The sequence below is a fragment of the Bos grunniens genome, chromosome 2 (genome assembly GCF_055505025.1).
Source record: "Bos grunniens cultivar Pamir isolate PY7600 chromosome 2, Bosgru_T2T1.0, whole genome shotgun sequence".
NCBI classification, from domain to species: domain Eukaryota; kingdom Metazoa; phylum Chordata; class Mammalia; order Artiodactyla; family Bovidae; genus Bos; species Bos grunniens.
The window spans coordinates 99,868,254-99,883,031 of record NC_141166.1 but is presented as its reverse complement, the minus strand read 5'-3'; the positions used below and the strand labels follow the sequence as shown (position 1 = coordinate 99,883,031).

General features: G+C 35.8%; 1 protein-coding gene across 50 annotated transcripts in view; it reads left to right on the top strand.

The window, feature by feature from the left end:
• Nucleotides 1–14,778, top strand: part of BAZ2B (bromodomain adjacent to zinc finger domain 2B) — a 332,790-nt gene that overhangs the window by 276,850 nt on the left and 41,162 nt on the right. For all 50 annotated transcript variants that reach the window (XM_086355017.1, XM_086355007.1, XM_086354868.1 and 47 more), the window contains 5 exons: nucleotides 5,717–5,857; nucleotides 9,962–10,216; nucleotides 11,175–11,389; nucleotides 12,244–12,318; nucleotides 13,116–13,359. In XM_086355017.1, the coding sequence (XP_086211143.1) occupies nucleotides 5,717–5,857; nucleotides 9,962–10,216; nucleotides 11,175–11,389; nucleotides 12,244–12,318; nucleotides 13,116–13,359 (930 nt within the window). The remainder of the gene's footprint in view (nucleotides 1–5,716; nucleotides 5,858–9,961; nucleotides 10,217–11,174; nucleotides 11,390–12,243; nucleotides 12,319–13,115; nucleotides 13,360–14,778) is intronic.

The window sequence follows — 14,778 nt, the reverse complement described above, 5'->3', positions numbered from 1 at the left end:
TTTATATTTTAAAGGTAAAAATAGGCCCTTAAAAATTATCCCAATTTTTCTACTCATACTCAATATATGATATAAAATAGCACCAGTTTTATTCTTTATATCTGTCTTCTGTAAATGGCTTGTGTTATTAATCTTATTTACACTTTTATTCCTCTTGTACCCTGAGGTAAATCTGTGTCTCTTAAATAATATTTATATCTTTGAAATTTAAATACAAGTTGCTGTCAAAAGAAATGTATTCTCCTAATTATGCCCAGAGCAAATACCTAAGAGACCCAGTAGAATCGTAAAATACAAAAAACATAGGCATCTTTGCAGCATGGCCTCTTAAAAATGGCCTGTTTTGCAATCTAATAAGTTGTAAAACTTTATAATAGCAGATCCTCCTACCACACTCGTTGTTTAGTTTTTAAACTTCTGTTATTTTAAAATAAAATACATTTATTTCATACCTTTGTTATTTTGCTTTGGATTTCTGGAAGTACTTTCATTTATGCTTTTAGAGTCCCTAAAATAATCTTTTTATGTGAGTAAAAAACTGCTTTTTAAATTGTCACCTTATGTATCTTAGACTCTTTAGTATAATCTAAATTTAATGCATTTACTATTGAAAGGTGTTTCAATTTTGAGATGAAATTTAACTGACTTCTTAACTAAGATATTAGTAATATTTTAATACAGAAAATTTCTCTTCTGTATTATAATTAAGATGATAAGATGTTTTATTTTAAATTAGATATATTCCAAGGATCTGTATTTATTTCATAAATCTCCACATCTAGAAAACTGAGCGAGGACAGGAATAGCTGAGAATGAAAGTCAAAAAAATGGGAAGGAGATATTCTAATTTGCTTGTAATTATTTATAGTCAATCTAAAATATAGTCAGGAGCTATATATCATAGTCATTTGTAGACAATTAAGTTATTGCCTTGAAATTTAAATAATGTGGCATTTGTAGATTTATTCATTCAGCAAGTTAATCAATGTTTAAACAATTTTTATATGCTAAAGCACATTGTATATGTCATTAGAGACATATGATAACTATTATAGTTGGAAATAAAAATAATATTTAGACCAGTAGGAAAGGAAAATTGAACTGATACAGGCTTGAGTGTCAAAGACAAAGCATATCATTAAAAACTCTCCTGAATGTTTTTGGAAAATTATACTGCTTAGAATCAGTAGGTCCATAAAGAAGTGAATAAGTTTGTTCTTCTGACCTCTAGAAGCTCACACTACAGTGGAAGAGATCAACTTTAAACAAATAGTTGTCACTCAGTGCAATGAATGCTATAGTAAGTTATATGGAAGCTCAAAAAAAGGGAAATATTAAAACTCCTAAACTAGTTGTGGGAAAAATAAAAACAAGGGCTTTAGTTGTGTGTAAGGGAAGAAGGGCTATGCATCACAGACAGAGGAGCTGACAGGTACATAGGTACAATGTATTAAGTAAAACAGACCTCTGGGTTCTAGGGGGAGGAAGGTGAGAAGAGAGGGTTAGTGGATTTTAACTTTGTGTATATACCATCTAGTCAAGGCTATGGTTTTTCCTGTGGTCATGTATGGATGTGAGAGTTGGACTGTGAAGAAGGCTGAGCGCCAAAGAATTGATGCTTTTGAACCGTGGTGTTGGAGAAGACTCTTGAGAGTCCCTTGGACTGCAAGGAGATCCAACCAGTCCATTCTGAAGGAGATCAGCCCTGGGATTTCTTTGGAAGGACTGATGCTAAAGCTGAAACTCCAGTCCTTTGGCCACCTCATGCGAAGAGTTGACTCTTTGGAAAAGACTCTGATGCTGGGAGGGATTGGGGGCAGGAGGAGAAGGGGACGACAGGATGAGATGGCTGGATGGCATCACTGACTCAATGGAAGTGAGCCTGGGTGAACTCCGGGAGTTGGTGATGGACAGGGAGGCCTGGCGTGCTGCGGTTCATGGGGTCGCAAAGAGTAAGACACGATTGAGCGACTGAACTGAACTGATATACCTCTCTCTGGAGAAGGAAATGGCAACCCACTCCAGTATTCTTGCCTGTAGAATCCCATGGACAGAGGAGCCTGGCAGGTTACAGTCCATGGGGTCACAAGAGTCGGACGACTTAGTGACTAAACCACCACCACCACCACCATATACCTCTCTTGACTGTTGCTTCTCTTCCTCTTCTTCCCTTTCTCCTTCACCTCTCCTCTTCCTTCTTCACCTTCTTATTCCTCCTCCTCATGATCATATCATTGTCATCCAAGCAATGCCTCAAACTGCTTACACATCTCTTCAACACAGGTGTATCACACAGTGAGCCTAGAGTGTGGGAAATACACTGAGAATCATAAGATGTGAGACCAGAACTTCTGTGAGGCTGAATTGTGACTGTCTTTATTTTAAATATTAGTTGATCGTTGAGGGGATCCTAGAAGCTCTGGTTCCTTGAGAGTCATTTTGTAGCAGAACTGCAGGATTTGTATCAGTCCTATACAATCTAATAAAAGTCATTAAATAAATTGGTGAACAAATTAATTCAATTTAGAGATTCCATGTTTCCTTAAAGTATTCCATTGAGGGAGTGGATGCTTGTCTTTAAGTAATAAAGGTCCTGTAAATTTCTAAGATTTCTTGCAAATCTCCATTTTTATCCTAAAATGTAGATGTCATTTTTACATGCCACATTATGAATTGCTTTTTTAATTCGAAAAATACTGCATATCACTAGGTAAAAATGATGTTCAGGAATACCTTTATTCTAACTCATTGTCTACATATCGCTGAAGGGTGTTCACACCCTCAGATTACCACTGCTGTGAAGTTGGTGTAGTGAAAAGAGCATTAGTGTCACACAGTTCCTTTCTTTCTTTTTGAAAAGAAATTACAACCATTTTCAACAGTTCTTAGTGAATAGTAGAGAAGTCTCAATTATTTATGATTACTATTAAAACATCATTAAGAATTCTGGGTTAGTCCTATATAATAGAAAAATTTACACCAGCTACTATGAAGTTTATGAGACATTTAATATATTTTCCCTATTAGTGATTATAATTCATTATTCTGGTAAGTGACCATGAAGTTGTCTTCTCTTCTTCAGAAAAGAACTTAGAGCAACATCTCATGCATTTAAAAATTGGAAATCTAATTCTAGAAAACAAAATTGTTCTACTGATGATAATTTGACTTGAAAATCTGTATTGTGTTGTGGGATTGTTACACATTGCTGCTGCTACTACTGCTAAGTCGCTTCAGTCGTGTCCGACTCTGTGCGACCCCACAGATGGCAACCCATCAGGCTCCCCTGTCCCTGGGTCTCTCCAGGCAAGAACACTGGAGTGGGTTGCCATTTCCTTCTCCAAAGCATGAAAGTGAAAAGTGAAAGGGTGGACTGCAGCCTACCAGGCTCCTCTGTCCATGGGATTTTCTAGGCAAGAGTACTGGAGTGGGGTGCCATCACCTTCTCTGTGTTACACATTAATTGTGTATATTTTAAAGCTTTTTTATCATTTCCTTCCCAAATGTCTACATGAATCAGTAATTCAGAAATTTAGAAGTAGTAAAAAAAAGAGCAGTAATCTGAGCATATCTTATAAAAAAGTTCTCATGAAAAAAAAAAAGTCCTCATGACCTGACCTCCATGTGTCACAGTTCCCAGCAACTATTTACCATGCAACCTACAGTCCAGTCATGTTCTCTCAACTCTTGGCTGGGAGTATACTTCTCCACTCCTCTGTTTCCCCCTTGGCATGCCCTGCTACAGCAGTCAGGGTGCTGTCTTACCAGTGGTAATTGAAAATGGAGATGGTTAAGTTATGGGCAAAAATGCTAACATACTACAGGAAGCAATAATGCTAGGTTAAAATTATAGGTAAGAGCTATAATTAGGTATGAGAAATTGGTAATAGGAAGAAGGTGGTGTTTTTTAATTAGAATTTGACATGCAAGATGAGATCAATGACCTCTCTGGTTGGAGTCACAAATATAAGGAGGTGAGGAAACAATATATTTTTATCAGGAATAGCAAGTAGTTTGACTAAATTTACATAGAATATAAAAGTGGGAGATAAGTTTGGAAAAGAAGAGAGTCCAGATTCAAAAGTAAGTAGACTTTATTTTGGTAAAAATAAAACTGAAAGATGTATAACAAGTTAGAATTGTCATTATTATTATTCTCTAATAAGTAAGAATATTGATTGGGCTGAGGACAATAAGATACAGCCTTACACCTGTCAAAATGCAATTTATCAAAAAGATAAGTAATGGCTCTTGGCAAGGATGTGGAGAAAAGGAAATCCTTGTTGACTTTTGGTGAGAATATAAACTCATGCAGCCACTGTAGATAACAATATGCAGGTTTCTCGAAAAATTAAAAATAAAACCACCATATGATTCAGCAAATCCACTTCTGGGTATTTATCCAAAGAAAATGAAAACACGAATTCAGAAAGATACATGCACCCCATGTTCACTGCAGAATTATTTATGATAGCCAAGACATGGCAGCAGCACAAGTGTTCATCAGTAAATGAATGGATGAAAAATATGTGGTATATATGTGAATGGAATATTATTTGACCATAAAAGGAATGAAGTATTACCGTTTGTTACAGTGTGGGTGGACCTAGAGTGTATTAAGTGAAATAAGTCTGCAAAGACAAACGCCACATGATTTCACTTGTATGTAGAACCTAAAAAGCAAAACAAGCAAACATAAAACAGAAACAAACTCATAGATACAGAAAACAGGCTAGCATTTCAAAGAGGGGAGGGGTGGTTGTGGGAAATGGTTGAAATAAGTCCAGTTATAAAATAAGTCATGAGGATATAATGTACAGCATAAGGAGCAGTCAGTAATATTGTAATAACTTTGGAGACACAGTAATCAGATTTGTTTATGGTGATTATTTCATAATGTGTAAAAATATTAGGTCACTGTATTGTACACCTAAAACTAACATAGTATTGTAAGTCAGTTATACTTCAATTTAAAAAGAGAATTGTATTTGAGATATTACAATAAAATAATGACACCAGTATTATGGAAAATCACTTCTTTGAAAGGAATGTCATCCTCTACATGAAGGGAAACAAGATTATTTCCATATTGTTGCTGTTACCCAAAATATTTTTAATGCTTTTGGAATTGCATTCAGAACCTATTTGATATTCTTTTAAGTGTTGTTTAGAGTGGTTAATAATATTTTTATTTCATCATAGATGCACATGTTTGGACTAGCTAATTCACTTTTGAATTATTTTTTATGCAAATTCAAACGTGTTTTATTTTCATGCTGTAAATCTTATTTCCTGGAGCTACACAAAAATTTTCGCTAATCCTAGTTAACTTTTTAAAATAAATATTTACTTGCACATGTTCATTTTATATACCTGCTTGTATTAATATTTTATTCTCATAATCTGGAAAAAGATTGAATAAATTTTGAATAATGAAATAATCAGGGTTGAAACTAATACTGATATTTTGTGTTAGTATGTACATATATATATATACACATACAGTCATAAGGTTATTTTCAAACTCAAAGGGTGAAAAAATATGGAAAAGCAAAATGTCAATATTTCTTTGTAATTTCAAGTCTATTCCTAATCATTCCAAGAGAAATTTTGTTCATGGAAATAACACTTTGGTTACCTTTTAAATTTTAACTGGAAGTTTTTTAAACATACACAGTGATTAAAGAGAATATGTGGACATGGTTTTCTTTTTAAGGAAAAAGAACGATTGAAGCAAGAAAAACGTGATGAGAAAAGATTAAATAAAGAACGTAAACTAGAGCAACGAAGATTAGAATTAGAAATGGCAAAGGAACTAAAGAAGCCTAATGAAGACATGTGCTTAGCAGACCAAAAGGTAATGTATCATGTAAACCATTACATTAATAAATTTGAATTTTTCTGTGTTCTCATCTGATTCCTTTGTCAGAGCTGCCATTATGAAAGCATTGTATTTTTAGCTGCTGCTGCTGCTAAGTTGCTTCAGTCGTGTCCGACTCTGTGCGACCCCATAGACGGCAGCCCACCAGGCTCCCCCCTTCCTGGGATTCTCCAGGCAAGAACACAGGAGTGGGTTGCCATTTCCTTCTCCAGTGCCTGAAAGTGAAAAGTGAAAGGGAAGTCGCTCAGTCGTGTCTGACTCTTAGCGACCCCATGGACTACAGCCTACCAGGCTCCTCTGCCCATGGGATTTTCCAGACAAGAGTACTAGAGTGGGGTGCTAGAGCAGTGAATTTCCAAGTCTAGGTCATCTGTCTCTCCTGGATGGCTACAAGTAAACCTCTCTAGAGCTCTGTGCTGATAATGGCAGTTCTTAATATATAAATGGAGCACCACGAACCTTTTTAATATAAGTAATATACTGCAGAAATCTATAAAAATGAATTATAGAAATAGGATTTCTGTGTTTCATTTGGTCTTTTTGAGGCATTTAAGAACAGAAAGATCTAACTCCTCCCTCAGGCTTCCATAGATATTTAAATAAATTAGGATTTGCAATAAAACCTCTTTCAGTGCTTTAGTGGTGGTAGCTAACTGTTGAGTGTGTTTAGTTCGTGCCAGGCACAGTGCTAAGTGCTTGAAATGAATTTTCTCATTTGGTCCTCCCCGCAATCCTATGGAACTGATATTTTTGCCCATTTACAGATGCGAAAACTTAAAACACAGACAGGTTAAGGAACTTGCCTGAGATTATGCAACTTACAAGTAGCAACTTGGATTCAGGCTTCATTTTGTTAAACTCCAGAGCCCATACTCTTTATGATCCTGAAAGCCAAGAAGTGTGTCCTGTCAGAGTACCTCAGGTGTATTTTCTCTTCCATCATGCTTCACAGATTTGTAATATTGCTAAAATACATAAAAGTAGCAACTTGGAAAGAGCAGAAGCATAGTAACAGCTGGTATGATTTCACATACTAATGAGTAGAAGTCAATTATGTTTGGCTATAGTTAAGATAGTATTCCTGGAAAATTGTGTCAGCGCATATCATGTCTATAATAGTGTCTCAATGATACAATAGTTATACTTGGTCAGTAGCATCTATATTTACTCATATGCCATATAACATACAGATAATGATTATCTCTATTTTTGCAAGCTCTTTTATAAAGTGCTTAAAGCAAACTTCTAGTGTTGCTGTTTGTAGCCAGCCAGGTTCCTCTGTCCATGGTATTTCCTAGGCAAGAATACTAGAAAAGGTTACCATTTCCTTCTGCAGAGGATCTTTCTGACCCAGGTATCAAACCCATGTTTTCTGCATTGGCAGGCAGATTATTTACTGCTGAGGCAACAGGGAAGCCCAAACTTCTAGTAGTCAAGTGGAAAATTAAATTTATTAATATTCTATTTACTTACCTAGCATCAGATCAGATCAGATCAGTCGCTCAGTCGTGTCTGACTCTTTGCGACCCCATGAATCGCAGCATGCCAGGCCTCCCTGTCCATCACCAACTCCCGGAGTTCACTCAGACTCACGTCCATCACGTCGGTGATGCCATCCAGCCATCTCATCCTCTGTCGTCCCCTTCTCCTCCTGCCCCCAATCCCTCCCAGCATCAGAGTCTTTTCCAATGAGTCAACTCTTCGCATGAGGTGGCCAAAGTACTGGAGTTTCAGCTTTAGCATCATTCCTTCCAAAGAAATCCCAGGGCTGATCTCCTTCAGAATGGACCGGTTGGATCTCCTTGCAGTCCAAGGGACTCTCAAGAGTCTTCTCCAACACCACAGTTCAAAAGCATCAATTCTTTGGCGCTCAGCCTTCTTCACAGTCCAACTCTCACATCCATACATGACCACGGGAAAAACCATAGCCTTGACTAGACAAACCTTTGTTGGCAAAGTAATGTCTCTGCTTTTGAATATGCTATCTAGGTTGGTCATAACTTTCCTTCCAAGGAGTAAGCGTCTTTTAATTTCATGGCTGCAGTCACCATCTGTAGTGATTTTGGAGCCCAGAAATGCTTTTAAATAAAGATGAAAGTATGCACATGTTGGTAAATCGCTTCAGACTCTTTGCAACCCTAGAAACTATAGCCCGCCAGGCTCCTCTGTCCATGGGATTCTCCAGGCAAGAATACTGGAGTGGGTTGCCATGCCCTTCTTAAGGGGATCTTCCTGACCCAGGAATTGAATCTGGGTCTCCTGCATTGCAGGCAGATTCTTTACAGTCTGAGTCACCAGGGAAGCCTGTATATAATCTAGTTTTAGTCAACTGGATGTTTAAAATTTCCTAAGCACAGAATAGGTATAGTGGTTAGTTAACATGTTTTAATAAGCTCATACTAAGCAATTTTCTTGAATCCTAATAAACTATTTTCTTGCTAATCCTTAATGATCTTTTTAAATCCTAAATTATGGTAAATAAACTTTTATTTTCATTTAAGTCCATATGCACGCATATAAAATATTTGTAAGTCCATTTTAAGACTTAGGCTTCCCTGATAGCTCAGTTGGTAAAGAATCCGCCTGCAATGCAGGACACCCAGTTTGATTCCTGGGTCTGGAAAATCCACTGGAGAAAGGATAGGCTACCCATTCCAGTATTCTTGAGCTTGTGGCTCAGCTGGTAAAGAATCTGCCTGCATTGTGGGAGACGTGGGTTCGATCCCTGGGTTGTGAAGATCCCCTGGAGGAGGGAAAGGCTACCCACTCCAGTATCCTGGCCTGGAGAATTCGATGGACTGTATAGTCCATGGGGTCTCAAAGAGTCGGACATGACTGAGTGACTTGCACTTTAAGACTTACTTTTGTTGGTTTTGCTTTATAAATTTTTAGAATCATGTGAAACTATGTATGTCTGATATGATTCAGGAAAAAAGAAGACAGAATTAAATGGTTTTCACATGTAACAAAAGATTTGTATTATGTCAGCAGTTATCCATAGTTTGTGTTTCTACACACTATTAGTGGAAGAAGTCTTTAGTTCGTTATTACACCAAGTGCAGAGTAGAGGACACATTTTTGTGTTCAAGGTCCAATTCAGATAAATAGAAATGTTTATAAGCCACATTTTTCCCAATCATAACTGAAAGTATATTTATTGAATCATATTCATGGATGAAAATGTTTTTAGATTACTTATTTATTTAATTTTTAAAATGTCCATGAAAGCTGAAAATATAATTTAGTCATTAAAATGTTAATATGTGAGCATATTTGAGAAATAGCAGAAGAAACAGCTCTCTCATTTTGATAGTGAATCAGTGTTTCACTATATACAGGAAACCTCAAGACTGACAGTTGCACTCTAACTGGCTTCTTGACAGGGTCGTAGGTTCTTGTCATGTGGACCTAGTAATTTATCTACATTCTTTAGCCAAAGATGGTATCTCTCTCTCCAAGCATACAAGCCACAGATCCGTACACGGTTAGTTTCTGAGCTCCCCAAAAGTGTGAATTATAAATCAGTCTACATCATTAGAAGAAAGTGTTGCGTGTGCCCTACTAAGTTGTTCCATGGTAAAGTAATCATGAGATACTTATTTCTTATGTTATTTAATTTTTCCTCCAGTTATGTAACCTGTGTTTTGTCAATATGTAAGTTAAAATTAGTGTTCTCTTTTGTAGAGATCTAAGGTCATGTTGATTTCAACCAAAATTTATTAATGGTTACTTGTGTTCACGATTTTATGATTACATAAAGAATCTACCTGCAGTGCAGGAGACCTGGATTCAGTCCCTGAGTTGGGAAGATCCCCTGGAGAAGGGAAAAGCTACCCACTCCAGCATTCTGACCTGGAGAATTCCGTGAACTGTATAGTCCACGATGTCGCAAAGAGTTGGACACGACTAAGTGACTTTTGCTTTCACCAGGGAGTTATAGAAATGCCCTCATGGAATTTACAATCTAGAGGGAAAAACCACTGGTATAAGGCAAGATAAAAATAACAACTTACCTTACTTCAGAAGGTATAAAATCATGGCTTTTAAAATTATTTTTTCTTTCTTTTCTTTTATTTTCAGCCTTTGCCAGAGTTGCCTCGTATTCCAGGACTTGTTCTCTCTGGAAGTACATTTTCAGACTGTCTCATGGTGGTGCAGTTCTTACGAAACTTTGGTAAAGTTTTGGGCTTTGATGTGAATATTGATGTTCCAAACCTGAGTGTTCTTCAAGAGGGATTGCTAAATATAGGGGACAGCATGGGTGAAGTACAAGACTTGCTTGTGAGGCTCCTCTCAGCTGCTGTATGTGATCCAGGTCTAATTACAGGATACAAGGTAAAAAAAAACAAAATACATCTTTTTAATTTGTACTATCAGTGCATTAATAGCTGGCTTTAGCATGTTAGCAGAAGATTGTATAGACTTACTCAATTTTTTCTACATAGCTTCTCATGAAGTTAAAGGTAGATTTGCTTCAGTTACAGTTGGTACAAACTTAGAAAAACCTGGTTCATAAAGCCTAAGGAATGTAAATCATTCTCAAATTACTTTTATTTTCCTTTAGCTTTTGGCAAAAGCCAAACTTACTTAAGAAATTCCCAAGCAATATTTAGCAAAACAGAAAATTCAAAATTTGTAAAGAAGTTAGAACTTACGTGTGTCCTCTGAAAGTATACTGTGTTCTCTTTGAAATTGTGAATAACTGAGGCTAATCAAGACCCCTGTAGAACAGCATGTTAAGACTCTATATTGCTATGTGGATACTTAAGTTCAAATTTATCTTAATTCCAATTAAGATACACATTTCAGTCAGTTTTACTCTAGATAATATTGTAGAGAGAGAAGTTTCCAGATATACCTGTTACTTTTTCCTCCATCTCCCTATTCATTCAGCATACCAGGCAATAAAATCCATGACACTGTAGAACCAGAAAACACAGTAATAATAGTACTTTTCAACCCCTCCCCCACCACTACTGATGGATATAGCCTGTAAAACCTTCAGATAGTTTCTGTGGTCAAAGAAGGTATGAATTTTTAACCACAAATTTACATACTCTTCTCCACACCTAACTTTTAGCCAAGTTTGAAGAAGGAATGGAAAAATTACAAGTACTTGAAAGCTTGTCCGGTCATCCGTTGACTGTTTTTATCTCCATTTCATCATAAATGTGAATAAAGCCCTTGTCAGTAATATCTAAATCATATAATACCAACATTTAAAAGTCTTACTGTTTATATTTTATGAGTCAGTATCAGTCCTTATACTGATAAAAATGCCAAACTTTTGTAGGCCAAAACAGCTCTTGGAGAACATTTGCTGAATGTTGGTGTGAATCGAGACAATGTTTCCGAGATTTTGCAGATTTTTATGGAAGCACACTGTGGACAGACTGAACTTACTGAAAGCCTGAAGACTAAAGCTTTTCAGGCTCACACTCCAGCACAGAAAGCCTCAGTTCTGGCTTTCCTGATCAATGAACTGGCATGCAGCAAGAGTGTGGTGAGGTAAGCACATGTCTGGACTTTTCTGGTGATTATTTTCTGTTTTAAATTTGTCTAGTCACAAAGTAATACAAATTGCTTATAGAAAATTTGAAAGTAACAGATTATGACAAAGAAAAAAATTAAAATTACACTAATCTCACTATTCAGAGATGACAAATGGTATTTTAATGTATTTCTTTTCAGGCTGTTAAAAAGAAATTTTGAATCATACTGTGTATAGTCCTTGTAACACTTCTTGTTTATTTGGTAATTTTGTTATTTATTTGTATACTGAAATGTGAACAGTTTTTTGTTGCTATGACTCTTGAATCCAGTACTGTTGTAAGAACTCAGAATTTTTCTTTTATCTTTGGTAGCAGATGAGTACCTCATTTTTTGCTAGAAGCCATTTGTAGAATTATCCATCTACTTTTTATCATGTGCTGACACAATCTTAATATTATTTATTTATTGCATGTTAGTTTGCACTTTTTTAAAAAGTACTTAATCTCATTTAAGAGTCGAAGTAAGTTCTCCACTATAATGTTTGAAGATTTGGTGAACAAATTCCTCATTCATCTTGTTCTTGCTATTCATTATGTTACAGATTTTAATTATGTAACTTTTATTCCTTTACGTTTCTAGGGAAAGAATCAATCCAAATATTTGAGAGCCATGTGTTTCTACCATTGCTGGACGTTTTAAGTTTTCTGTACATCTCTTAGCTATGTATTAGTATAATTTTTCATTTGTTTTTGCTATTCATTGGCAATCATCATTTGTACTTAGCAAAAATCTGCATCATTTTATTTACCAAATTAATGTATTGCATTATGTATTAATTTATGTCTTCTAATAAACTTTTGCATTGGCAGTGAAATCGACAAGAACATTGATTATATGTCAAACTTAAGGAGAGATAAATGGGTAGTAGAAGGTAAACTCCGCAAGTAAGTCCTATTTTATTAAAACTAATATACTGTTTTCCTTCTTCACAAATTTCTGAATAAAGCATACTAAGTGAAAATATGGAATTTAAACTTTATCTTGTCTAAAAATTAGAAAAGGCAAAGTTTAATTAAGCTGAGATATAAAATTAATAAAACTCAGAGGCAGAGTTTTCAGTGGACAAAAGCTATATTGAGATTCATTGAACTCACATGCTTCAAAGTTAAAAGAAAGTCAATTTATCTTTCTTTCAAAGAAGTCAAGCAATCATATATTCAAAGATTGTTGTTTCTATCAGGTTACTTTTGTCATAAATAGAATCTGTTTGGATTCTACCATATTTTTCCTTAATTGCTTTCTAATTACAGTTTGCTTTTACAGAGAGTCTAACATATCCAAATATATTCAGCATTAAAACTCAATTAGCTTCCTGCTAGGAAATATAATGCTGAAATTATTCAACTTCCATGTTAAGAGGATAGTTTCTTTGCAGTGACTTGAATTGAAATTTACTCAGTCAGATAGGATCAAGAACTATCACTTGGCTGTTCCTGAGTTAATCTCAGTTTTCTGTGTTTTTAAAAAAATGTATTCTAATTCCAAAGAGATAGACAGTATAATTCTTAAAAGTTAACATATTTTATAATTTCTGTGAACATATGTCTTCTAATTTTTATTGTCATTGATATATTGGTTACTTTGAGAGAAATAACCACATGCTTAAAATTCATAGTATGATATTTAAAAAGTACAGAGGGAAGGCTTTTCTTCTGTATCATTCTTTTTTTCATATTTAAAGGCTCAGAATCATTCACGCTAAGAAAACAGGCAAAAGAGACACTTCCGGTGGCATTGATCTTGGAGAAGAACAGCATCCACTGGGCACACCCACTCCAGGACGCAAAAGGAGAAGGAAGGGAGGAGACAGTGACTATGATGATGATGATGACGATGATAGTGATGACCAAGCTGATGAAGATGATGAAGATGAAGAAGATAAAGAAGACAAAAAAGGAAAGAAGAGTGAGATCTGTGAAGATGAGGTAATAAAATTTAGACTTGACTAATACTGTATGAAATAGTGAAAATAATACAGAATTTGAAGTCAAATGGATTTGGATTTGAATTCCATTGTGACACTCAACACAGTTTATTCATCTGAAAATTAAATATAATATTCACTTCAAGGTTTTTTGTGATGCTTAGGTAAATATTGAATAGAACCTCTGCACATAGAAGGTACTTATGTTGAACAAAAGAAGTTAAATTTTTCTGTTTGTATAATAACTTGAGAGTTCACCAAAGAACTATTCATATTCTTAATTTTAGGTATTTTGTAAATTCTATTAACGTGATATCTTATGTTTATTTTGTACAGTACTTAATGCCTTCAAAGTGTTGTCAGGTGTAGTGAAACTGATACATTTCTCAGATCCTAGTTTATTGAGTACATGGCTCTAGGCACTTTTTTTAACTTTTACTTTTATTGCAATACAGTTGATTTACAATGTTGTGTTAGTTTCAGGTGTATAGCAAAATGAATCAGTTATACATATACATATATTCACACATCTTTAAGATTCTTTTTCTACATAGGCCATTATAGAGTATTGAGTAGAGTTCCCTATGCTATTCAGCGGGTTCTTATTAGTCATCTGTTTACACATTGTAGTGTGTATATGTCAGTCCCAGTCTCCCACTTTATCTCTCCTTCTTCCCTTATCCCCTAGTAACCATACATTTGTTTTCTGCATCAACTCTACTTATTTTTCTTTTTTAAGATTGTTTTCTCCGTGTAGACCATAATCAAAGATGAACAAAGCACTGAAACTCTCCTTTCAATTTACAGTTTCAGAGAAAGACTTAGAATAAGAAAAAATAATGTGTTAAATGTTAACTGCTTTGCTAGCAGTATTTACAATGTATTAGGCGGGAGAAGGTGACGGCACCCCACTCCAGTACTCTTGCCTGGAAAATCCCATGGATAGAGGAGCCTGGTGGGCTGCAGTCCATGGGGTCATGAGGAGTCGGACATGACTGAGCGACTTCACTTTCCCTTTTCACTTTACTGCATTGGAGAAGGAAATGGCAATCCACTCCAGTATTCTTGCCTGGAGAATCCCAGGGATGGGGGAGCCTGGTGGGCTGCTGTCTATGGGGCCACACAGAGTCGGACACGACTGAAGTGACTTAGCAGCAGCAGCAGGCGGGTACAAAAGAAGGACATTGAATCTTTCTGAGGAATAAATGATCACAAAGGCTTTCTGAACTCATTAGCTGAGGCTACAAGCTGGGCTGAATGTTAACCTATAGAGAATCCAGGAATCCATGGAAAAATCTTCCAAGCAGAGAGAATAGCATGAGTAAGGACTCAGAAGCCTTGAAACCATGATGTGCTTTACAGGCCCTATAAGTGCTTCAGTAATACTAGATAGCCTCATGTACAACAACTGTGAACTAGG